We start from the raw sequence: 27,138 nt of genomic DNA, 5'->3' as shown, positions 1-27,138 counted from the left end.
AATCGGTATTAGAACAGTCTAGCACCAGTTATAACAAAAATATTGTCATAACAGAAGTCGTGGGTTCTTCAGACATTTAAGGAAGCAGTTGTACGACCCTTACTATCGAAATTCTTCGAATATGATACAGATAGTAGGTTGGAGAAAACATCTCCAGTAAATCTTAATGATAGTGTTTAATTGGCTTATCTTGCTTACAAATGCAGTGATATAAGACATTTTGGTCTCATTTATAATACCCCTGATCATTCAAGTTTACTTATCCAAAGTTTGAGCTTTTTTTTGCTTGAAAAGGTAGACAATTTCATTCATACTGTTTATGAGAAATAAAGGAAACCGAAACTCGAATGGTGATAGAACAAAACCATGTATCAAGGATATAGACAGTGAAAACAGACACACAACACAAAACATGAAATAGCCAAAAGAACATATATATAAAAAAAAATTTAAATGAACAACTCCGACTCCACTAAAGACTGGGAGCATGGACTAGTAAGAAAATGTTCTTGGAAAGGACAAGTGAGCTATACAACAATGACCAAAAATGGAATTCCTATGAAATTCCTATGAAAGTTACCTTTTAAATTTCAAATCTAGAATTACTGTGAAATTTACCACTAAAATTTCAAAAACAAAAATAATTGCCATTCAAGAGTTGCGTTTTTTTTAAAATTAAATGTTTCATTGAAATTTCGGAGATATTAAATCAGGAACGTTTATGGAACACCTTCACGTCTGTATGTCATTTTTATGTTTTCATTGTATTTTAAAAGACAGTACATATTTTTCTCGCGTCGTGTGGTTTTTGTTTTATAAATTTTAGTACGCCTTATGTTCAGTTTTTTTAATTTGAAAAAAACAAATTATATGCGTAATATATCTATAGAAAACATAAGAAATACATATATTATTACAAACCCAATAGAGAAAATAAATGAAACACACACAAGTTCTTCCGCATGAATATTTTTATATAGTGTATCTATTGATCTGTACTTAAACTGTTGTACCACATTCAGTTCTGTTTTTAGCGTTGCAGAAACAATAAGAAATATGTTGCTCTAACATTGGATCATAAATAAGTGTAGAGTTGAAAAGGTTTTCAGTCAGCGTCACACTAAAAATATTAAAAAAAGAAATATGCACAATATATGCCTTTTCGTTTTCAAAATGTTCATCAATTTAAACTATTAGAATCAGTGTTTACATATATTTAATACAGGAATATATTTCATATTCATAAAGGTAGATCTAAATTCAAAAACTAATTATATACAATAAGTACTCAAAACCATAGCTGTCAAAATAGGAAGCCAAATCCATCACCGGGATATTGTACCATTTACAATACAAGGAATAAAGCCCCAGTGTTTAAAGTATTTTTGAAATTTAGAATACAACAAATTTTGATAAATATGGTGAAAAAAAAGTCTGACAACTGGGTTGGGGAATACTGTCGGGGACCTTTGGTCAACCAGTTTTCATTAACCCAGTGTTATAAAATACAAAATACCAATCATATATATTGCAAAATGTCGATATACTTTATACGTGTTTCAAGAAATAACCTCTTATCAGCAGCATTATAATCAATCTACATCCACCGTTTCGTTTAACAGATTTGAAGTAAAAAAAATATGTGACATTCTTTTTTTCTAGATGTTTAAATTACATTATTAATATTAATCGGCGACGCCACAGCCAATTTTACGCTGTAATTGGAAACTGTTTACAGTTTCACGGTAGTAGCCAAAAAATAGAAAATATCGGGAGTTAGAAAAATGGACAAATGATAACAAAATTAACAATATCTAACACAACCGTCGTAATATCTGATAAAACTATTTTTGAAGGAAATCTCAGCGTTTCTAACACTTGCAACTAAAATCGTAATTTTGTGTCTATTAGTATAAATTAAAAAGTGTAACGTTAGAGATTTAGTAAGCATTAACGTTTTGCATTTTAGTGCATATGTAAATATTGTTCATATGAAAAATAAATTTGATGATAAATCTCATCAAGAAGTTTCCGATGGTACGGAAGACATTTCAAATAAAATTAAAAGGCATTATTTAAAAAAAAAATTTTTAAATGAATTTGAATAAAATTTATGTGTAAACACATCTTAAATTATCCGTAGTTAAAAATCGAATATTAACTAAATTTAAAAAAACTATTCTGCTGAAAGAAATTAAACAAAACTGCCATCTTTTTTATCTTGACCAATATAAAAACCAACTTTAATGTCTTACTTGTTTGCCAGTTTTACTGAAAAAATAAGGATCATATGAGTCTGCGCGTAAAATGGTCTCATATGATCAGTTTGACAGGAATGTGACAACCGGTACCAAATCTGTTGTCTGTCCACAAACATCTATATGTGTACAATTGTTCTCTCCCGTCACTACCACTGCGTATGTGCACATTCCTTTACGACAAGCCTCCTTTTTCATCTGGACCTATGTATAGACCAACTTTAATGCCTTATTTGTGTATAGTTTTTATGGAAATAAAAATGTCCAAAGTTTAGAGGTGGTATACTTACTTCCATTTGTTAAAGAAGTCGGTTTCTGTTTCAGTAACTCCTCCTATAGACCCAACATTTCCAAATCCGGGTATATATAACCATGTTTCATTACCACAAATTCCGCCTGGCTTTCCAATATCGTTCTTGTCTATAGATAGAGTAATGCCCATATCATTTTCAGGGCCACTCATATTCACCGTAATATTTGCTCCAGATAAAACTGTAAGCTGAAAATTTCATTAAAACATTATAAGGTTATCTGAATTTGAAAATCGAAGATGCAGTTGGGCTACTTTTCTTTTTTACATAGAAGACAATCCATTAAAAGTAAATTAGAAATCGGTTATGAAAAAGAAAACCTCTGTTTTTTTAATGATTCAAACGGATATCCAAAAGATGGTGCATTCATACAAAAGATAATAACTTTGCATGGCCCACCTAAGAAACGGCTCTACAGATCTAAGCTATAAACCTATATGTAGTCAAAACATTTATCATTGACGTTTCAATTGACTAGGTCGGTCCGATAAGGATTGTATGAATGATTATATTACTGGAATATAAAGAGGATCTTTTGAGTCTGCACGTAAAATGGTCTCATCTGAGCTGTGTGACAGGTATGTGACAACCGGTACCAAATCTGTTGTTTGTCCACAAACGTCAATCTGTATACCATCGTTTCCTTCCTTCACTACCACTGCGCATGTGCACATTCCTTTACTACAAGCCTCCCTTTTTATCTGGACCTATGTATAAACTAACTATAATGCCTAACTTGTGTACCATTTACTTAATAGTCGACGCACGTTTATCTGTTTAGGTTTTAAGTTTTCGAAAATTCTTACTTACTTTTTAAAGAAAATAATACGTCTAAAAATGTGTTAAGTTTACTTAGGTAATATCATTATCAAATATATTCAATGATATAACAACACAAAGAAATTGATATTTTTGTACAAACTGTTTTGTTTTTGATAAAAACATTTGGAGTGTATGTTATATGAGTGTACAATACAGCTGGCTACTTTCCCGAGTAGTAAATCTCTAAACTAACATGAAATAAACATGGCATTACGTGTTTAAAAGGATAATCAAGTTAATTTTAAATGCCTTTAAAACATGATTCAATATATAACTGCTATATATCATAAGGTTAGTTCTGAATTTGAACAGGAATAAGTAAGAAATTAATTTGTAAGGATTATTTCAAGTTTTGACTTATGTGTGCTTAGCTTTGGAAAAATATTCGTTTGATCATAAACTGTTTATCTGAACAAAAGTCGTAAACAATCTTGCTGGTTCAGGTCAAAACTTGAAATAAATCTTTTAAAAATATCTTGGAATGTATAACAAGAATTAATAGAACCAGGTTTTGAATGGTAATCAAATTTAAAAATAAGAAAAAGCCACATATAACACAAAACACAAAAAAACAAAACAAACAAAATAACAACCTCCCCCCCCCCACACACACAAAGAAACAAAAAAATAAGCAACCCGTATTCTGCTTAAATCTGGTAGCATAGACCAGCTGCAACGGTAGAGAAAGCCTCACCTGCTTTTCAAAAAACTCCGTCGCGTTATTGAAAAAAAATGTCACGTCCTGAGTTGTATGACACGGTGAAAACATCGGTCCTTATGTTGTAGATTGATACACTACAACAACCCACGGGTTCGTGAACTTTTTATAGTTATTAAAAAAAGATGAAAATGAATAAAAGGAGAAAACATACATGCTAATTAAACCCATATAACAGCAAATCAGAGAGTATCTTTTTAAATTACAACTATACAATTGTAGACTAGTTATGTATATGCTGGTAATCATTTTCAAGACTAAAGAGCACCTGTATATGTGTTATGTGATCGGATATATAGGGAAAACTTGCAAATCAACATTTAGTTACATAAATATTTGATCGGTATGCAAAACTATATTACACTTACTTCCAGAAAAGGCTTTGAATTTGTTCTGTATAGTACCAAATCTGTGGCAGCAGTATTATTGAGATTCAACTTTCTGAAAGAAAAATACTTATTTACAAGTTATGAACTAAACTTGGATTATTCCTGATACACTGCGTTGAAAACATCTACTTTGAAATTATATAAAAATTGATATTTCAAATGATAATCTGAAGAAGTGCATAAACATTCTCTGCAAATCTTATATATAAATCTTATACATATTCATAACAAACATATTTCGTAATGGATTCCGCAACTCCCAGACTATTATCCTCTAGAATACATACCCGTCAAAAATAGAAAGTGTGTCTCCTTTCAGCTTACACGTTTTCAGCGTATCTACAGCATTGGTATTATAACTCTAAAATAAAAGAGCATTTGTTATTCTTCGAAACAGGATAGCCCACTATTTCATTAATTTTCTTATCATGATAGTATACTCTGATTTTAAAGCATTTAAAATTTGAAATTGTTTTGTTACAAGAAGGAAAGGCCTTTTGTTGTTGTCTTCGTCAGTTAACATTTCTTCAAACATCTTCTCTGAAGATGAAATGATCTTCATGATAAGGCCTTAAATGTTTCTACTGAATGATGACTCCCTTGTTAGAGTTATTGCCTATGAAAGGCAAAAAGAATAAGGTGAGCATTAGTTAATTTTTTTTTCTATTTTATCCATGTTCATGTTAAATCAAATTCCGCCTGACATATATACACTATTTGAGAAAAAGGTGCCGAGCGGAATATATGTGTACCCACCCCCACCTTCCCCCCCCCCAAAAAAAAAGGCTGAATGCAGATAGCAAACTATTTTCAAAGAGTCTCTTGCAGTTTTCAAAGCAATAAAACAAATGTGCAATTTTCTATCAGTATATATACAGTTAAAGATTGTAGTGTCTCCAATTTTCCCACTGCAAAAAGTGTCGATAGTGCATATGTAAAATACTTTTATGATTTTTGTCGGGTACACAACATAGCATTTATAGAATTCATTGAGCCATATCCGTTTGAAGTGGTAATAATATACTTATGAAATCTTTTTAATAATATATTGATAATCAATTGATAGTCGTAAATAACTTAAATATGATCCTGCATCCGAGGAACGTCAGTAAAAACACAACATAGTCACTACGTCGTGCGTTTCCAACACTCGTGGTCATAGAAATTTTTTACATTATTAGTTTTTTTCACTGATTTTTTCTATAGAACGTCTACTTATATTTTTACAGAATATAAAAAAATCAGCTGAATGGCAAAAACAAAACTTACTTAGCTTTTTGTACGAACCACTTCCGCAAAGAAGGTCTTGTGAATGCTAAGTAAAAAATCTAGTAAATTTAGATATGCCGAGTACCCAATAGTGTAGTATAAGTATTACTAAACATCATTAACCTCAATTGTATATTCTATGTGACCTAAATTGACAAATCCTGAAAACCGGAGTAAGTGACACTTTTGTTTTTGTTGTGACATTCTTAAAGGATATATGTATATATAAAACAAGAAAATATCAAGAAGTCGCTGACGCAATGGTTTCCGTTCAAACATAATGTGTACTATAGTACACTAAATTATACAAAAAGGCTGATTTTTCATGATTAAATCTCTTAAGAAACATACACTGCATAACAATGCATTAATTGCAAGAATCCTTAGTTACCCAACATGCTTCTAATAGGGTACCTACCCATCTTTTTCAAACTACTAATGTGAAAGTTTACAGCCTTTAATTCATCTAAAGGAAATTCAGTTTGGCAGAAAAAAATCCTATGTACTGATAAGATATTGACTGAAGGTCACATGCAAATAATTGCACTCTTTGAACTAACAGAAGCTGGCAGAATATGTGTTGTTCTGCATACATTACAATGTTACAACAGTGTACGATGCATCCAACATTATTCACATGTAGAACCCATACAAAAGCAAAAATACTATAATGTAATACAAAACTGCAACACCAAGTACCAAATAACTTGCCTGTTTACCTTTTCTTTTGCTTGAGGTCAAATTTCAGCCGAACGTAATACACGGAGTAATCAAAGGAACCAAGATTCGATCGAAAGCCAAAAGAATATATTCAAAGGATTAAGACTAGACAGGGAAAACAGACACACACAACAAAGAAAATGAAATTACCAAAATTACGTGTACAAAGAAATAAAAGTGAATGAGCAACTCGGACTTAACAAAAAACTAGGAAATGGACAAGGTTAATCGATAGTCTGCGTAGTTGCGGAAAGCTCTGGCATAAAGTGTGATTTGTAAAATGAACTTTCCATACGCAGTGCTAAAGGAATGTTGTCACAGTTGAAAGGAAGTTGAAAATACAGAATGAGAAGTCAACGCGTTTGTCGCATATATTAGTCATGAGTTTTCCTTTACTATCGATCTGTAAGTGTAGGTCAAGATATTTACAAAAAATTCACTTTAACACACAAAGGGGATAAATTTTGTACATTAGTACCAGGTTGCGAGCTGATAAGATTTATTTGTGAAATAAGACTTCGCCCAGACAACGCATGTCAGTCTCTAACCGTTTTAATCTGTTTTTGTTTATCTCTGATATTAGCAGGTGATTAATGATGTTTTTTTTTAAATATTTTTTCCGACTAGACATGCTTGGAAATAAAAGAAGGCACTAATCCGGCTCCAATATATAGTTACTTAACCTAAAAATAAAGGCTTTCGACTCCTATGGTCTGAACCCGAAATGTGACGAACTGGCACACTTTGCTTAAAGCTTTGTTTATTCAGTGGAATTGCAATAGATACATATATACCAAAATAATATGCAAATAGGATAACAGTCAATTGCTACTGAGGACTTGTTTTCAATTTTTCATACTCAATTAAACGATAGACTTCGCGTGTTCGCATTGAAGGCTAATAGATGCATATTTGTATGAAATATTTTTTTTTAAATCTTACGCTGATTTGAACAGGAGGAGACTTGAAATTCATCCATAGAGGGTAATATATGTCTTTCAATGGTTTGAAAACAAGCGTATCACTTTGTTTTGTTAATGAATGTGCTTTTATGACAACTGGTATATCCACTGAATACCCAAAACCGTTGGTCGCGGGTTTGAAACGGTACCTGCAGTTAGTGATGTTACGACCTACAATATAAAAAAAAATATTGAATTAGTTGATTAAGATACTACTTTGGCAAGTGTGAAGTCGACACAGAAAATATCGTACCGTACCCGATAGGGCGAGATGTTATGTTTTGTCGAGACTTTCAGAACGTATATCATTTTGTTAACAGGCTATTTAATAGATGATTGGACGTTATATTTCTATTATTATTCGAAGATATAACATATCAAGCAGTTGGAAAAATGTAAAAACGATAAAGTTGCCGACAAACTTCAGAAGTTAGAGTAAGGTATGACCGCTAATTAGCGATAGACGGTATACGAGCTGTTAGTACCTATAAAAGGATATACAGAAAGCAGAACATTTTCTCTTTTGCTTATTTTTTTAATATAAATCACGGAAAATAATAGATGGGTCAATCATGACTCGCAAGTAAGGTCATAAAAGAAAGACACGACAAAATACTGAAAACACAAAATTGCTCACCAAAGATGAATTACAGGACGAATCTGCTATATGACCACCCTAAGAATGACTCATTTATTTACCGATGGCATAAGGAAAAAAAACAAAATAAAGCAGAAAAATATAGAATAGTTGTTCCTTGTCAATAATAATACAGGCAATCTCACACTGAATATCTCGACGAGAGATCAAGTGCGATTTGAAATATCCCGCTATATTGTCAGTATTAAAAGCGAAAGTAGCTTTTATTCTGTAATTCTATCTCTCACTGCATTTTAAATTTCATTATTAGAACTACTTTTATCCCGCATAAAATCTAGTAGTGAAACTTTATTCGAAAAGTGTGTTATATCATTTTCATTCAAATTCTTACAGATCTGATGACATCACAATCTATTGATTTTCAAGTATATTGTCAAGTACGAGTGAAATAGAAATATCTGCCAACAAGATCAAAGGGCAATTTACATATTGCCGATAAAGTCAATCTCTACTACTTTGAGATAATGCAGTTCATCATCTGACAAATTTGTTCTTACCGCAATGGACATTCAAAAATTCACTCAAAATATTATGTTGAAAATAAAATATGTTTCAATAACTATAATTCATGACATAATTTTTTGTTTATTTATCATTAGAAATTTTAAACATAGGAAAACTGTAGTAAAATGAGGAATAACAAATATAGAAACACTTCAAAAGATACCTGTTTCTTCATTCTGAAGTTGGAGTGCTGGAAGTCCTTTAGATGGGTCAGTAGATATCATTGGTATAGTTGTTTCTATAGTAAGTGTTTGCATGTGCACGGAAAGTTTGGATGGTGAAACCTACAAAATGTTTTCTTTGAACAATATTTAAGTAATTGATAAGCTTACTGTAAATTGATTGTAGCAGCACTAACTCAACTTGCAAATGAATAGTTCCGTTTGCTTTTTTACGGTAATAATTAATTCGTAAATAGTATTTAAAATATGCATTTCGGCACGATCAAAGTGACAATATTTAAGGCATTAAAAAAAACCGCCTGTACTCTAAGTGTTACTCTTATTTACCACCTAATTTAATGGAAAAATATTTGAAAACGAATTTTTGTATTTAAATTTATACTTACTTTGATACCAACCCAATATGGGTTGCTATAAATTTCACCACTTTCAATATTCGTCCCTTGGCACATGGCTTGAACTTTACAACGCAACTGAAATTTCGCATGATAATTTGTCAGTCAATCTTTATCGCACCAGCTAAACCATCATTTAAGATACTTGACAACGACAATTTTCTATGCCTATGATTATGTCTTGTAAAGGTTGTTTAAGGAGGCAGACCTAGGGTATATCTTTTGAAATTAGTGAAATGTTTGTACAATATTAAAGTTTACCTAAGCCTTTCAAGCTTTTCCTTGAAACAGAATGAAATCATACTTTAATGATTACTTGAGATTGATGTAAAATGTTGAATACAAACGTTCAAATAATTTGTAAGAGTTGTGTCCCTTACACTAGGTCTACCTCCTTAAAAGTTAAAACTGTTTGTATTAAACATTTATGAGGCTGTAAAATTGGTGAAATAACTAACGTCAATGAATCATTTTCGTTATGGGAACTCCTTCGACAGGGAACGAGTCGGTAAATAGGGTAAAATTGCACTAATTATTGTCTTCTTTTCAATATGAAGTTGATTTTTTATAAAAAGAAAACTTACAGTAATCCCTTGAAATACCAAAATATAATGTACAACACAGTTGCTGTACTATCTCCCGAAAAAATGGAAGACGAATTTATAAAAAAAAATAGATTAATCTTAGCCGCAAAAGGTTTATGTTCCATGCAGATAGAAACGACAATGTCTACCTACATGGAACTACTATAGATACGTATATACAGCCTTTACAACTTGTTTATACATAGGAGTAATAACACAGGAAACGAAATGCTCTTTACCATTTTATTCAGGTTTCCTTTCAAGTTGTTGATCTCTAAATACCCAACTTTGTCGTATTTTGCCCTGTATATGATTGGATAACCCTTGTCATTGGTCAGTGGTTTGCCATCTACCAACCACGTGACTTCATATGTGATATCGTGCCTATTAGTAATCGATTGGAATGTACAGTTAAACTTGTGAACACCATTTTCTTCGTATGGCAAACTCAGTTTTGGTTTAGTTGTTATGTTAACCTGGCATGCTAGAATATAAACGCAGTTAACAATGGTAATAACTTTTGTTCATATATTGCTTTTTAATGGACCTTCATCTGCATTTCCATGCGATGTTTCTTTTTATAATATTGTATGGTATTTAGCAATTTCAATACACGGGTGAATGGGCGTATAGATGGATATAATTGATACACATGACAGCTTTTATAAAACATAAAGAAATTTAAAAGAGTAATCAAGGGAACCAAGGTTATAGCGGTAATCAAAAGAATGTAATTCAGGGACAAAGACCAGACATGGAAAACAGACATACACAACAAAGAACATAAAGTAACTAAAAACATACATACAAAGTAACAAAACTCCACTAAAAACTGGGAGCATGGACCAGGTGCACCGGTAGGGTAAGCGTAAGCGTGCTCGGCTTTTCTAGAAACACCCGCCGAGTTGCTCATAAAAAGTCACGTCCAGGGTAGACAAACGAGGAAAGGAAAACAATGACCCGTTGAATAAATCAGTTTTCATGGTGCAGATGGATAAACCATAACGATCCACGAGTTCATGATGACGACCATAAAACTTCTGTAGTGATGACTTCAATCTTGTAGCAACATAACCCTGTTCCAGAAGCCTATTTGTTAGAGTTCTAGCGCGATACAAAAAGTCTGCGTAGATTCGGCAAGCTCTGGCATAACGTATGAGTTGTGATATGAACACTCCATACGCAGGTGCTGAAGGAATGTTGCCACAGATGAAAGGAAAGTTGACAATTCTGAATGTCATCACGTTTGTCGTAAAGTTTGGTCAATAGTTTTTTTACCATCGATTTCTAAGTGTAGGTCAAGATATGAGGCTGACTTCTCAGTGTCTGTAGTATCCTTTATCTCAAGTTCTTTTGGGTAGATGTGATGTATCAAACCCCAGAAATTAGGATTGTTTAAAGATAACACGTCATCTATATAGCGAAAACTGAGATTGAAGGATTTAACCAAACGACAGTCTTTCTTTCTGATCAGATCAGCTATAAAGTCAGCCTCATAAGAGTGAAGGAATAGGTCAGCAAGTAAAGGAGCACAATTTGTTTCCATTGGAATGCCAACCGTTTGTTGAAAAACACGTCAAACACACTGGACAACTATGTTGTCGATTAAAAATTCCAGCATTTTGTAAACATCTTCCTCTGTATATTTGGAAGATGATTTGGAATTATTTCTTACAAAGTATGAGGAATCTCTACCAAGAACTATATATTTGTATCTAGGTGTACCATCTTTATTTGGAAAAACAACGATGTATAATGTTTTAAGTCGGGATTTTTACTGAGTATGGGGAATAAAAGTATACAGTGTTGAAAAATCATAGGTTTTAATGCTATTATATTCAGATAATAGTCTTGAACTAGTTGTCTCCAAAAGATCTTTCGAATTTTTCAGGATCCACATTGAATTAATACCACTACGGGAGTAACAAGTGTTGTGGTAGGACTGCAGACCCTCTTTGACAGTTGTGAGTATAGAAGTTAAAAGTTTTGAAAGAGGTTTGGTGGTACATTTTGCAGATCCAGGTATGAAACGTTGTTTGTATGAATTCTTGTGGAGTTTAGGAATCCAGTACATAGACGGTAAATCACAATCATCGTCCTTGGTAGAGAGACCAAAAGAGGATGGCACAGATTTGTGGTTTTCCACAATCTCTTCTGTGGAGTGTGTGGTAGCAGTATAGGTCTTATCACTGCTATTATTTTCTACGTCTACCTCTGATAACAAACATTGGATGTAAAACGTTTGGCAGACCAAAACAATGTTGTTTTGGGCTTTGTCTGCTGGTACGACAACATTTTTGTCATATATAATAAACAATGTTTTTGCTACATCGGGGTCTTTGAAAACTGATGTAGCCTTGGCACTCATTGATTCACTTAAAACTTTCATTCGTTTCAAAATTAAAGACCTTAAAAAAGTCGGGTTCATTTTTCAACAGTAAAACAAGGAACGCACGCAGGCAATAATTGTTCACGTGAAGTGCACGTGAATCGAGCTTCACATAAAATTCGCGTAAAATTCACAAAACGAAATTAACGTGGTTTTCATTTAAAATTTATTCAACATGAATATCATGTGAAACGTTCTCATAAATTTCACGTGAACACTTGAACTCTATCACAAATTGTACTTGCTCAATTCATGTGAAAATCACGTGAAATAAATTTGCGTAGGTAGACAAGGTAAGGCTAAACTTATATGTGAGGCTTTGTAATTATGTAGACTTCAGGCTCAGAGTTTCTCTAAGAAGAACAAGATGTCCCAATACAATAATACCTACAAGATGTCCCAATACTACAATACCTACCAAGATGATCATTACAAAAATCCGTCTTGCAACATAACTCGGCATCATTCTTTTCACATTGCTAAATTAAAGATAAAAAAATCATTTGTGTTGAAGTTTTGATTGAGCACTAGTATTTCGTCGAGACTAATCTCATATGTTTACATACATCCAACGAACCATGACTTTTTAACTGATTCCCCTTTTCTTTAAAATGAAGTAAACGGTATGAGTTTTGCACCGCAAAATGCACATTTATATCATAATAAGAAAAAAAAATTGTAACGTCAATTTTTTTTTTAAAAAGATCTCCTCAATTTCAATTGTGTTCGTTGTCATGAATGAAGACTAAAACTGAATATGAAGACTGACACTTTTTGCTCGCGTTGACGGAAATTTTTGCGGAACAAAATGTCATAAAAGATTTCTTAGAACTATAAGGAGTGTGAAAGAATAGCACCATGTATTGTATGCTTTAAGATTAAGTTTTTGCTGAAAGTGGTCATTGTTACCCCAAACACATTTATAAACTAGGTAAAATGCATCACTGATTTCCTCGGGAAATTATTCGTCCCTAATTTTTTTTAAGTCCATCAGTTCATCAAGAAAAATTCCATATATAACAACACAGAATTGAGTGATGATAACGTTTTTATTGGATAGATAGATTATTTTTATTTTTAAAAAATACATTCTTATAAAACAAATCGAAGATGAACTAACTTATATCATATGAAAAAAGAGAAGAAAAATTGATATTCTTGGTAAATGTATTCGAAACACCATGGTGAACAATACGGGATATAATATACTTTAATGGCTAATTCGAAAAACTGATTCCGTGATGTATGAAAGCGTCAATATTTTTATTCATTGATGTTTCACTTAATATGGCGCAGGAATGTTTATGAAAATCAGTAATACATTTACGGATGCATGTATATCAGTTGAATACGAATAATGTAAACATTTATTGACCTTGCCTATAAAAGTATGATAATACAATTTATAATGTCACAGTATCGAATGTTGTTTAGATATATAAGATTTACACAACAAGGAGCAGAAATAAAAAATGCAACATTGCTCAATAAATCGTGAGATCACAACAAATCACAAAAATTTAAGATCCGAACAGCATCTGACATTCGAAATTCACACAAGACACTGCAGCTACCCCTCAGAGAAAATACAAGAACTTTACAAAGTCAAGAAAGTGAATGATTTTACGCGACGTTATCAGATTGTCAAACGACGTTTGATTTGAATAATGTCCGAGAATTTCGAAAAGGTTGTCTACAGCGGTAAGTAAGAGAGGAAACGAACGTCTGCCGTGCGCGGAGCTTGACAAAACGTATTGTTTTGAAGCAGGGAACGAGGATATGAACGAAATCCAAGGATAACGAGTGAACACGGAAAATAGACTCATGCACAAACAACATGAAATAACTAAAGAAACAGATGGTAATGAGCAAATCTTACTCCTCTTAAGCTGGAAGAAACGATAGTGTAAGCATCCTCTACATTTTCTAGAAACACGACCATAAGTTATTAATAGAACAATGAATTATTTACATATGCCTTGAGACCAAACATAAATTCTCTTAATAACTTGTTTATTGGATCCTTTCAAAAAACATATTTTTTGTTGATAGTGAATTATGAATTTGTTTTTGAGAGTGAAAAAACACTTGACAAGTTCACTCGTGTGCTTTATTATCCTACTACTAATCAATTGGTTTTACCTGCTTTAATTTTTTTAAAATGAATTTCGACCAAATAAAGAATTTAGAGTTATACAGCACTACTGTAAAATGGGAAAAGATTGTATACGGTTGAAACAAGGACCTACCCTTTCTTCTGATCTTTTACATCCAGAGTTATATAATATTCTTTTGGAAAAACTATTTATAGTTTGCTCCAAATGGCATACCTAAAACAAGAAAAAAATACTTTCAGTTTAAAGATTCCAAAAAGAGGTATGTATCATCGAGACATATTGGCATATTCTATCGTTCACAAATGATTAAAATGATAAAAACAGAAACCCATGGGCTATATACTATCCTACCCTATATATGTTGTATCATTTATCTATCTATCCTCTTCATGCCCATCACCACATAAGGTCACAACTAGCCAACGCCACAACTGCCTTTCTTGTGCTTTCTCTTTCATTTCCCTTCTTTTTCTTTTGTTACTTTGTATGTATGATTTTAGTTACTCTGTGTTCTTTGTTGTGTATGTCTGTTTTCAATGTTTGGTCTTTGTCTCTGGATTACATTCTTTTGATTACCGCTATAACATTGGTTCCCTTGATTACTCCTTCACCGTCCCATTTGTGCTACTTAACATGCTGCCTAGATATTTGAAGTTCTCAACCTCTTCTATGATGGTATTTTCTAGTGTGACTGGTTGATCTGTACTACTGATTACAGTCATTACTTCGGTCTTCTTTTCGTTGATGTTCGGGCCTATACTTTGTGCCACTTCATTTAATTTGTCGTTTTACACTGCATATTGTTAACATTACTAGACAGACGGTAGATGTCATAAAAAAAAGTCTTCTAAGAAGGAGTTCATGATCCATCCGATGTCCGTGTTTTTATTACCTAGTGTTGTTCTTATACACCAATCTATTGCAGTGTCCCCTTGCGGGTCCGGGTGTCAAAAGAATAAGCCCGCAGCAGCGCTAAGCTTGTCGTAAAGACGACTAAATAGCGATCAGAACCTTGGTCGGGGGTCAGGGCGCTCTGCCCAGAGAGCAACTGGGTTGTGTGCCCCAGGTGGTGGAATGGGGTACCCCTGGCATGTTACATGCTGGGGGCGTTAGGCCATAATATGGAAAACGTGACCGCAAACCATAGTGGTGCAATGTGTTGGGAAAGACGCACGTTAAAGAACCCTTCTGTGGCAATCTGTTGGAGTAGAAATCATTGCGGTACACCACAGGAGGCTAAATTGCCCGACATTACCCACCTCTCCCTATTGCCAGTGGCAATCAAAATTTATTGACCCTATTATCCTAGTGTCCCATCCAATTTGTCATTTCATCACCATTTCATGTTTATTTTATCATCCATTTCATGTTCATCGCCTGAATATAGCTGAAATATAGCTGCTCTGGCGTTAACCCCCAACAATCAATCAATCAATCAATCAATCAATCAATCAATTGCAGTGCTCAATAGGAGATGAGATATGATACATCCATGGCGTACTGCAGATGCCAGCGGGAACCTGTCTGACTGTTGACCATTATGTAATACACAGCACTCATAGTCGTTGAAGAAAACTTGTATTAAGATAACTATTTTTTATGGTAATCCATATCCTCTTAGGATGGCCCACTAGCAATCTCTTCTGATGTATTGACCATTATGTAATACACGGCATTCATAGTTGTTGAAGAAAGCTTGTATTAAGACAACTATTTTTATGGTAATCCATATGTTCTTAGGATGGCCCACAAGCAGTCTCTTCTGATACTATCAAAGGCTTTTCTGAAGTCTACAATTTGAGGATTAGTTTATTTTGCCACTCAATGATTTGCTCTATAATGTTACGGAAGGTAAAAATGTGATCAATAAATTCGCTGCCTGATCTAAACCCTGCCTGCTCTTTTCTAAGCAGATAATCTGTTGCATTATCTTTTCTATTAAATAGGACTCTTAACAATGTTTTGTTGGGTACTTATAATACGGTTATATCCCACCAGTTGTTTCAGTCGCTTAAATCTCCTGTTTTGGGTAGCTTTATAACAAGCCCTTTTGCCCAGTCTTTAGGTATTTTATCATATTTTCATATGTGTTGAAAGTTGTAAAATACTTCTGTGTTGGTTTTCAGATCTACTTTCAGCATTTCTGATGTTATAGAGTCCAAGCCAGGTGAATTCCCATGTTTAACTTGAGTATTACCTTCCTGATCTCTTGCCTCGATACTTCTTCAGTGCTTAAATCTAATTCTTCTCCAAACTGTTCTATATTGGGAATGTCACCCTAATGATCAATATTAAGAACTTTCTCAAAGTGCTCAGTCCATCTTTCAACTTGCAGTTTTTCTGATGTTAAAACTCTACCATTCTTAGACGTGCATGGATTGATGGTGTTTGCCACTTAGTTGTTTTGGGATTTTATATAATAAGTTGTCCCCTTGGGGCTGCTGTTTCTGCCTTACTGACTGGTGTTTCAAGATTTTTCTTATCTGCCTTAGCTTTTAGTTTAACTTCTTTATCTTTAGTAGAGTATTCTTTCTGTAAGGCAGTTTTAATTCTCTCAGATTTTGTGTTGTTTAGTTTTTTCTTAATGTCTTTTCTTTCTATAATGCTATTCTAGGTGTTGTCACTTATCCACTGCTTTCTCTCACGTTTCCTGTAACCAACTTTGTTACTAGAAGTGTCATTGTAAATAATATTTATCTCAATCTATTCCCATTCTAAGCTGCCCACAGTATCAGTTCTCTAAATCTAAATCTGTTCCTTAACTCTATTTGAAATGCCTTTTGTACCTCAGGTTGTTTCAGCTTGTCTATATAAACATTTCTCTCTTACCTATTACTTTCTTTAAAGTCTTTCTTAATTGAAGGTTGATTTTTCCAATATCTAGATGGTGGTAACTATAGTACAGTCTGCTCCCATCATCAGACGGTGAGTTTTGCCAACGTTCAATTATCATCAAGTGATCTATCTGGTTTTTGTCTCGACCATTCAGAGAGTTCCATGTGATTTTGTGTATAACTTTGTGCTGAAGCAATAATAAGGTAATTGACTCAACAAAAATCTGTAATACTCCATTTTCATTGATAGTACCAACTCCATGTTAGCCCATTATTCTTTTTCCCCTCGTTGTCATTACCGACTTTAGCATTGAAATATCTAAGGACTATAAGAGTGTCAAGTCGTGATGTTTTACTCACAGTGCTTTGTAATTTCTCATAAAATGCTGTTCTTGAGTCATCTTCAGCATCACTAGTGGGTGCATAGCACTATACCAAAGTAATTTTTAAAAATTTAGAATGGAATCTTGCTACAATCAATATCTTTTATCCACTGGTGACGATTCAATGAGTTCTCGCTTGGCTTTGTTCATGATTATAGCAACACCTTGTTGATGTTTGTTATCTTTTCCAACGGAGTATCGTCTAAATATAGCTGAAATATTGCTGCTCGGACGTTAAACCCCAATAAACAAACAAACCAACGGAGTATAGAGTCGTCTCTTCTATAGATGTAGTAACAGATCCACAGTCAGTCCACCTACATTCACTTACTCCAAGGATATCAAGGTTTTAAGATTGCATTTCTTTAGCTACTTGAGCTGTTTTTCCACATTCATACATTGTACGTACATTCTACGCACCTATCTTATGACATTATTTTGGTCCCAGAAGGCTGATCCTCTAGTTTGCATGTATTATTATAGTTACGGCTTTTTCAACCTATGAATAGATTCCTTTTTGTAAATTAGTCAATATATCATTTTTGTATAAAATTTTAATAAGGGAATGTCTTTAAAGAAACTGGTGTGCTATCGCTAAATTGTGCTATTGGTAAAAGAGTAGTCACGGGAACCAAGGTTATAGCGGTAATCAAATACAAAAAAAAATACCAGTTTAATATATTGTAAATTTCGATATGCTGTACACGTGTTTCAAGGAGTAACCTTCTCATCAGCAGCATTAAAATCAAATATGTAGGAAGATCATTATTAAAATATTAGTTGTATACAAGAAGACAGTACTCATAACCAAAATTATCAAAAGAGGAAGCCAAACCCAACACCAAGAGGTTCTACCATATGCAATGCAAGGAATGAAGCCTCAGTGTTTTACGTACTTCAAAATTTAGAAAACTGCAAGATTTCATAAATAGGGTAAATAAAAAAATGATATTATTCGAGGTCAGACAAGTCAGACTACTGGGTTGGTGAATACCCTCGAGGACCTCGGGTCCACCAGCAGTGGTATCGACCCAGTGGTTCAAAATAATGTAATCCAGGGACAAAGACCGGACATGGAAAACAGACATACACAACAAAGATCATAATTAACTAAAAGCATACATACAAAGTAACAAAAGCAAATGAGCAACTCAGACTCCGCTAAAAACTGGGATTATGGACCAGGTGCACCGGTCGGGTAAGCGTCCTCTGCTTTTCTAGAAACACCCGCCGAGTTTCTCATAAAAGTAAGATGTCAATAAGAACTTGTATATAAGCAATACTTCAAATCCTGATTGATTGCTTAATAGGTTTTCACTGATTTTTTGTTTTAATTGGCAGATTGTGTCGTTGGATTATCAACATTTCTCTAATATCTTAGGTATGGTTATACACAATAGACAAATGCTTTATGGCATTTCATTGAAACTTTGACTTGACTGTCAAATAAAAATATGTGGTTAATAAATCTTCCATATTAGACGTACAAAAGTGTTACAAATTTATTACAAATACAGTCAAACTTTTCTTAAGTACTTCTTCGTCTAAGAATCGGGCAAAAGTTGTGGCACATGAAGAAAACATACGCAGAGATTTAATTGCATTAACCAAATATTTATACCTGGCAACCTTCAGAAATAACAATCAAAGTGACTGTAAAGTTTGGCTTTTTTTAGATACAGGTCAAATGTAGTTGAAATACACTATGATAAAATGAAAGGAAAATTAAAAATAAAAAAATAATTCTACGTCAAAGATGCTTCAGAATAAGTTTAAATAGCTTTTCAGTTGTTTTCTAGATTATTGACAAATTTAAGGCCTAAAACATCAAAATGAGAATTATGATGTCCCATTCATTGCCCGATTCTTACACAGAATGGTACTTAAGTGACCTTTTTGAAAAGATTATATTCACAAAAGACCGGTAGCCATTATTATATACAGGTTCATTCAACACAGGCTGTATTACAGAGAGATATTTTAATCATAGTATTTTATGACAATTCAATGCTGTACGCATAGGCTCATTTAGAAAGAGGTTTGACTGCACTTTAATTATATATGGCTCATAAAAGTCAAAGTGAGTCAATTAGACTTTTGTTGCAAGGAACAGTAGTAGCTTGGTTCGAAACAGTTATAAATATACAGAGGCATAAAAATGTACATAAACACAATTTTGTTTTAGGTTAAGAAAAAGAAATCTATTTTACGATGATTAATTATCAATATAAATTTGGGTTTTGCCTGTTATAGAAAGAACAATTTTTTTCTCAAATGACCAATTTGTTGATAGCGCACCAATATTGTGTTATATTGAACATGTCTCGACCAAAGGTAATATGCTATATTATATAGAAACCTTCCATTTCTGTGTCAAAGATTAAAAAATCACTTCCAAATTACGTACGTCATTTCCGAAAGAAACATATGAGTCATTCAATATGCAGAACGTCTGCATATAAAGGAATTCTCTGACGCCCGCTCCGCCTTTACTATTTGCCTAGGTATACATGTTGTGTAATAATGAACCCTGCGTTATATACATGTATTGGTAAAAGTAATTTATCTCATGTAAAAAGTGAATATGAAAAAAAGGCTTATTTGCCTTAAACTTATTCTATACCTCAGTCTGGTCGCAAAGAGTGATGTGGTGACAATTTTGTGGATTTTCCAAATTATCACATTTATAACATATTGTTCCGTTGAAATAATGTGGCTCTGTAAAAAAGTTCAATGTTATGAACAATAATAATATACTTTAAGAAGTGTGTGTGTGTGTGTGTGTGTTTCAATTGTAACGAGTACAGCAATAGAAAAGAAAACTTTAATCAAAAACTAAGTATATAAAATGGTAATTTCAAATCACGTGATCTGATTTCTCAAATATTATAAGAGTAACGAGTATGAATTAATATTTGAAGTATACATATATTCAAGCGTTGTTGATTTTTTTTCCATTCAAGAAAGAAATCTTCCTTGATTAATCTATATTGAATGAAGTAATACCATTTGACGTAGATTTTATTAAAAAAAATTGTTGAAAAAAATGTTTAACAAAATCTTTTTATATCAAATCAAAGTGTCTTCAAATCCACTGAACCTGTCGTAAATCATTGGAACTGAATATACAGATATTTCATAACAGGCTCAACAGAAGATATTGACTGATTTCACAGGACATCAAGTAATTCGTTTTTACAGGATCGCTTTTCCTATGTTTAGATAAAATCAAATTCAACATATTGTTTACCTGGTGAGCCGCAGTGATTTTGTACATTACATATTTGGCCAGTGTTACAGCAGTGTCGGCAATATGCAGTGTCACCAACGTCATCCAAGTTTGTATCCTCTATCAATGATGGTGATGTTTCATGAGTGATTGCACTTTCATTCACATATCGTCTACCAAAAGAGTTGGCCGCTCCGGTACATTGCTTTGTTTGAAAAATACAAAAAATATTGATCGATAAATTTAAAACAAAATCGACAATTACAAAATTATCCTTTAACACCATGCAGGCAAATGATTAAACTAGTTTCAGACTGATGATTTGTGACATAATATTTACTTACAACGAAATCCCTGCATCCAAGTGAGTAATAAACTAATCCATCTGGTGTTACAAACTTGTCCACAAAACAATCCTTTAGACAGAAAACAAAACATCCAGTAAAGAAATTCTGCAAATCAAAATCTTAATTCCCATAATTTTAAAAGAGTTTGCAAGAAAAGTTAATAAATAATAAAGCATCAAGAATGCTTCTGAAATTTGATGGTAGCAGGGCTAAATATTTCTTCAACAAGGATAAGGTCAACTATCGATGATTAAGAAGATCAATCCCTATTTCCCTAAGCTCAACGCATATTTCTCTTAGAAAGATTCATACTACCCATTGATAAACCCCTTTTACTCTACGTAAAAATCTTAACCCCTTTTAATAAATTTACAATCCCCATGCATAGAAATATGTCAAATAGTTACCAACAGTTTAATCCCCAATTATCGTAGAGTAAATAAAATATTGGTCTCTTTAGATGAATTCTCCTTCCTGTGAACTACGTTAATTTTGTGTTCTTCATTATTCTTTTTGGAAACAAACTATTGCGGTTTTAATGATAAAGTTAAACATGTTTTAAATTCCCCTAAAAATTTAGACACTTCAATAAAATCTATAAACTCTAAAAAAAACATTCACAGAGCACAAAAAAAATGAAACACTTGAATAAAGGATATTTCACTGTACAAGGACATTCTACATATACATTGTATGTATAATACTTCAGTCGGATTGTTCCCTTCATCCAATTTGTTTTATCTGAAATTCTCAATCCCTTATTCCAAAATTCCAACGAATATAATTTTCTAACACATTCAAGGTGTAAATAGGTTTCTGGTGTAATGCATGCATATCGGCAACCATGTATATACGTGTGTGTTTGTGTTCTTTCATAATGTACAAGTCATGATTTTTCAAGACCTTCTTTTTTAAATGATAAGAATTCTGAAAGATAATTGTAATGTCTATTTTGCTTGACATGTTATTACTATATTTTCATCATTACTTCGTGCATCTTAATGTACTATTGCATCTCAACTTGCCTCATGTTCGCCACACCTGAGTACCCGTGTACAATCTTGTGGTATAGCCACGTGGTCACAATACAGACACAACCTTTTTTCTGCGGCACTTGTTGTAAACAATGTTGCAAGGACCAGTATTAGCTTCCTAAAAAATTGTCATTTTTGCACACTGTAAACCAGTTTTGGTTTAAGTATATTCATGTAAAGATATCGATCTAATATCATGGATATTTATTTAAACGTCTTATACAAAACCGTATTAATGAAATAAAACATTAAATTTTGGTAAAAAAAATCAAACACAAGGACAAATCAAACACATCAAAATAAAAGTACATGACTAAATACAGAAACGATATATGCACAGTGAAATAAAAGAGTAATCAAGGGAACCAAGGTTATAGCGGTAACCAAAGAGTAACCAAGGGAACCAAGGTTATAGTGGTAATCAAAGAGTAATCAAGGGAACCAAGGTTATAGTGGTAATCAAAGAGTAATCAGGGGAACCAATGTTATAGTGGTAATCAAAGTGTAATCAAGGGAACCAATGTTATAGCGATAATCAAAGAGTAACCAAGAAAACCAAGGTTATAGCGGTAATCAAAAGAATGTAATCCAGGGACAAAGACCAGACATGGAAAACAGACATGCACAACAAAGAACATAAAGTAACTAAAATCGTACATACAAAGTAACAAAGTATGATCATTTTTACTGTTAGAAAAGATGCCGTCTTTTATATTTTATCTTGGATACGTCATTTCTTATCAGCTGATCAATAAACAAGTTCGTGAACTTTAAACCACACACTTCTTAACCAAACTACTTTTAACAATAACATAATACAGTATAATAAAAGGTTTATGTATTGGAATAAACTAATATAAATTTATCATAGTTTTTGCTAAAATATTCAATTATAAGGAATGCTACTAATATTTGAATATATTATCTTGTATAAAGACCTTTGGCTCGATTTACGCATAACATACACCGTTTTGTGGTTTATACTGCGTACATCGAACCAAAGTTCTTTATACATATATATTCAGATATTAGTTACATTCCTTAAAAACAAAAACAAAAAAACTTTCACTGTTCAGTAACATTTTATGTATAAAAATAATATATAAATCTTACATAAACATTGTTCCAATCTCCCTTTTTGAGATATCCGAAATAAATCCAAAAATGATATATCTCTATGCATTTTAGAATTATATTACTATTTTTCAAAATGATAAAAATAATGAAACACCGCCAGTAAATGTAAAATTAGGATTTTCTGCATCACATGTTGTTGACTTTGAGTACTACTTGTAAACAATTCCTTTTGGATTTAAGTCCTATTTGATTAATGTTGCTGATTAGATATCATTCCTTGGAATACGCGTATAGCATTTCGAAAATTGTAATATAAATATGATGGATATTTTTTGTATTTGTATTATTATAGTCGTCTCAAGGAGATACACCAGTGGTAATGTACATACATACATACCTCTTTAAAACAGTGATATGTTTGCATAATATTCAATTTCATCAAAGCGTTCATTTGAAGTAGAATGAAATCAATCCAAGTTACCTTGATTCTTAGGTGAGATTGATGTAAAATGCTTTACACTACTTTTGGTCCGCGTTTGCTGAGTATTAACATATTCTTATCTCACAGAATGTTAGATGTTCATTTTACAAATACAGAAAGGGATAAAAAGTGTAAAATATTAGTTTCAACATGGTACGATTTTAGTTCTTTATTTAATTATTATTTATCATTATTTCTAGCCACTGTCAGTATGGCGTAACAATATAATTTTTTTTTCCAAAACAGTTCATTACACGTTATACAGAATATAAGGCAACAACCTATTAAAAAACCTTGGCTTGGTACTAAATGAAGTAATTAATCACTATTCCAAGATAATTGATAAGGTAAGAGTTTTACACTCTATAATAGAGCCTAATATTCTCAATTTTCATTTTACTTATTACTTTTGTTGTTGGGGCCTTTCAGACCTAACTCAAGGATACACTTACACGTGTTGAAGACCTTTTGGGGATCTCTGAGTATTTACAATTTTGCATTAAGGTTACATGCTGGTGCATTTTTTACGTTTAACCAGCGCAAAGTAATTGAAACGTTGAAATGTCGTCGACGGCCTATCGCCTGATGGCTTAATTTTTTTTTAGAACTTTTAATCTCCATTTAAAGGTCGTGGTGCTCTTATCTAAGAAAAAAATGTCTGTCAAGGACAACTTTGATATTTAGGTCAGAAAAGCAATAATATTTCATAATGAAAAGCTATATTGTGTAGTTAAACAATCATAATACTTATCAGCTTTAGTGAATGTATGCCAAAATAGTATATTAATATAGCGTTCTAATCAATCTACGAATAGCTCAGAGGTCAGTACTGTACTTCCAGTACAATAAGGGGCGCACATTTTGCATAGACAGGCTTGATACAGGGGGCAATTTAGGAATACATGAATAGATTTACGGCTATTACTTTCATATAGTTTATACATTTGTGCATCACTATATATTAAAGCAGCTCTATACAATTATTCATTCCCAGAATTAAATCCATTTTATTAACTGCTTCTGCGATACTATGATGAAGACAAACTTGCTCAAAGAAGAAATCATTACCTTCACACCTTATGAAATACTAAGAAATAACTTTCTTAACTTGAAAAACAGTGACATATTCTTCACATATGATACTCATGCAACATAACTGAAATTCAAAGAGCAACCGATAAAAAATCGATTTGAATGTTTTGTATTAACGATTGTTTGTTAATATGTCAACAGCAGTTAAAAAACCGGAATATAAATTCTAGTAAAACAACAAACACTACTGCTGTTATCACCAATGCATGTTTTAATTGTCACTTAAACAATGGATTACATTGCAGAAAATTGATTTTTGTATGCTGGCGGGAAAAATGTTATCGTCTCTTGCATGCGCTCTAAAGTCTATAGACGCTATGGAATTTCGCGTATCAATATTTGGTATGATTTCAATCAGTAAAAAAATAATGATAAATGAACGTTCGTATCTAATAAATAGGAGGATTTCGTAGGTAAAGAAACTCCAGGTAAAATGGTTAAGCCAATATGTTCGCTTCCCACTTCACAACAAATGAACCGAGTATATTCTGAAACTACTACTGTTCGTGAGTGTCATTTTTCGTGCTTTACCATCTCCTTGGATCATGTAATTTTGAATCCGTGGCATCAGATCTTCACACTTTCCACAGACATTTTAGATTTTGTTGGAAATTTGAATACAACAAAAACTACGAAAGTTCTTGCTGAAGGTATGATCAATTTAATGGTTTCTGATGTTTTGTGCCATAAAAAAGAAATAAACATTCGATAAAAATTAAACTTATTAACTAATGTCTCGTTAAATTCATACATATGCAATCTGTTTCCATTTTTTTTTCTTCATAAAAAAATTATCATTTAAACAGTATAAGATCTATTAATTCTTGTTTTGATTCTGTACCTATAATCTTCTAGGATTGTCAATTTGTCTATAGTATTTACTGTCAATTTACTTACATTATGTAGCAATGACATACATCCTTCCAACAAGTCACGACAAATGTACGTAGCCTTATCGGAGTGTAACACTAGTGTATACTTTGGTCTTTATAGAAAAGTCGGATACAAGTCAGTCTAGATATTGTCATTACTGATTTTTGATTTAGGTTATGTGGAACGAACTGCTTTGATATCAGAACTTTCTCAATAAAAGTCTTATTCATTAGACTCTTGGTGGAAAATACGAAATATGTAGTTACCACCTGTTACGTTAATGTTCATGATTACACTGACAGATAAGCCATTTCTATGGGAAGCCTGAAAAGTAGAACGCACATGTTTCCATTCATAAAATTCTTAATCAGTTTGGAAATGACCCTTTGGTTTAAAATTGTTAGGTTTGTATTTAACTGCTACTGAGTTTCCTTGAAGTGTTGGTTTTTTAAACTGTTGATTTTCGGTGAGGCTGGTATGAGCTTGCCGTTTTACTCCATTTCTATATTTTGTATATGGCTCTTAATGCCGTTATTTTCCATGATGATTTACCTATATTCTGCTTAAAGTTATATGAAAAATCAAAATATTATTTTCTGCCCACCAAAATATTTTGTATTTTTCAACTTATCGTGTTGTTTAAATCAAATGAGAAAGAAAAATGTTGATCTGTTTTATATTTTTCGAGAAAAACTGCATTTAATTGATTCATTTTAAATAATGCTTTCCGGACAGTAATGCAAATATTCATTGATCTCAATTTTGAACTCATTTGGAAATGTCTTGTGCATTTACATCTATATTTTAAATTCAGAAACTGCAATTCTCGGGTGAAACCACTAGCGTCACGAGAATCAATGAAATGAGACGCGTTATTGATAAGTTCAACCATCGGTCGTCATGCTTTTGCGCCAGATTTTGAAGTATTCACTTTTTCATTTGCACCACCCACAAGGCACAATCGTGGTTTGGACATGCAGAATTACAGAACTACAGATTAAAATTATATAATATAATGATATAATAAACAAACTATATTATATTAAATTCACCTGTAATTGGCGCAAAAACGATTTGTCGCGGCTTTCATCGAATTGACATTGTCGAAAGTAAAGAAGCCTCGTTCTTCAGTACAATCATGTTCAAAATGAAGTGTGTACGCTGCAGTTGAATATTTCTACTCCTTTAAGTGAACATAGAAGGTTTAAAGGTTTGTTTTAATAAATTTGTTAAGGACAGAGTTTAAATTGCGATTTTTTTAAAAAATTTTTTTCTTTTTTGTTCTTTCTTCCAAATAAATATAAGAGGAAGATCAAATGTGCTTTAACAAGAAATATTGTATAATATTGCATGAAAGCTCACGTGTTCCCGTAGACAGCCATGCAATATCCAACCTCATTAGCATAAATATTGCACATGGACAACTCTGCCTTGAGGGAATTGTCAGTTTGAAGTTGATAAAAAAAAAAGAATAATTAAAAAATCCCAATTCATGTTCAAATATAAATTC

General features: G+C 32.6%; 1 protein-coding gene across 1 annotated transcript; it reads right to left on the bottom strand.

Moving 5' to 3' along the window:
* Positions 1–953: 953 nt before the first annotated feature.
* Positions 954–25,811, bottom strand: LOC148612974 (uncharacterized). Its single transcript, XM_088594915.1, has 16 exons — positions 25,653–25,811; positions 22,097–22,223; positions 21,069–21,140; positions 20,746–20,929; positions 20,119–20,213; positions 14,411–14,491; positions 12,580–12,640; positions 10,012–10,256; positions 9,180–9,266; positions 8,775–8,895; positions 7,430–7,620; positions 4,786–4,859; positions 4,478–4,550; positions 3,085–3,276; positions 2,549–2,757; positions 954–1,120 (listed from the first exon to the last, which is right to left on the bottom strand). Coding segments are annotated over exons 1-16 (1,935 nt in total). The 5' UTR covers positions 25,655–25,811; the 3' UTR covers positions 954–999.
* Between the last annotated feature and the right edge of the window lie 1,327 nt (positions 25,812–27,138).

This window comes from Perna viridis, chromosome 7 (genome assembly GCF_037379345.1).
Source record: "Perna viridis isolate PV_CMFRI_1.1 ecotype Kerala chromosome 7, ASM3737934v1, whole genome shotgun sequence".
NCBI lineage: Eukaryota > Metazoa > Mollusca > Bivalvia > Mytilida > Mytilidae > Perna > Perna viridis.
Note: the sequence above shows the minus strand (reverse complement) of the source record. Positions and strands in the feature narration are given on the sequence as shown.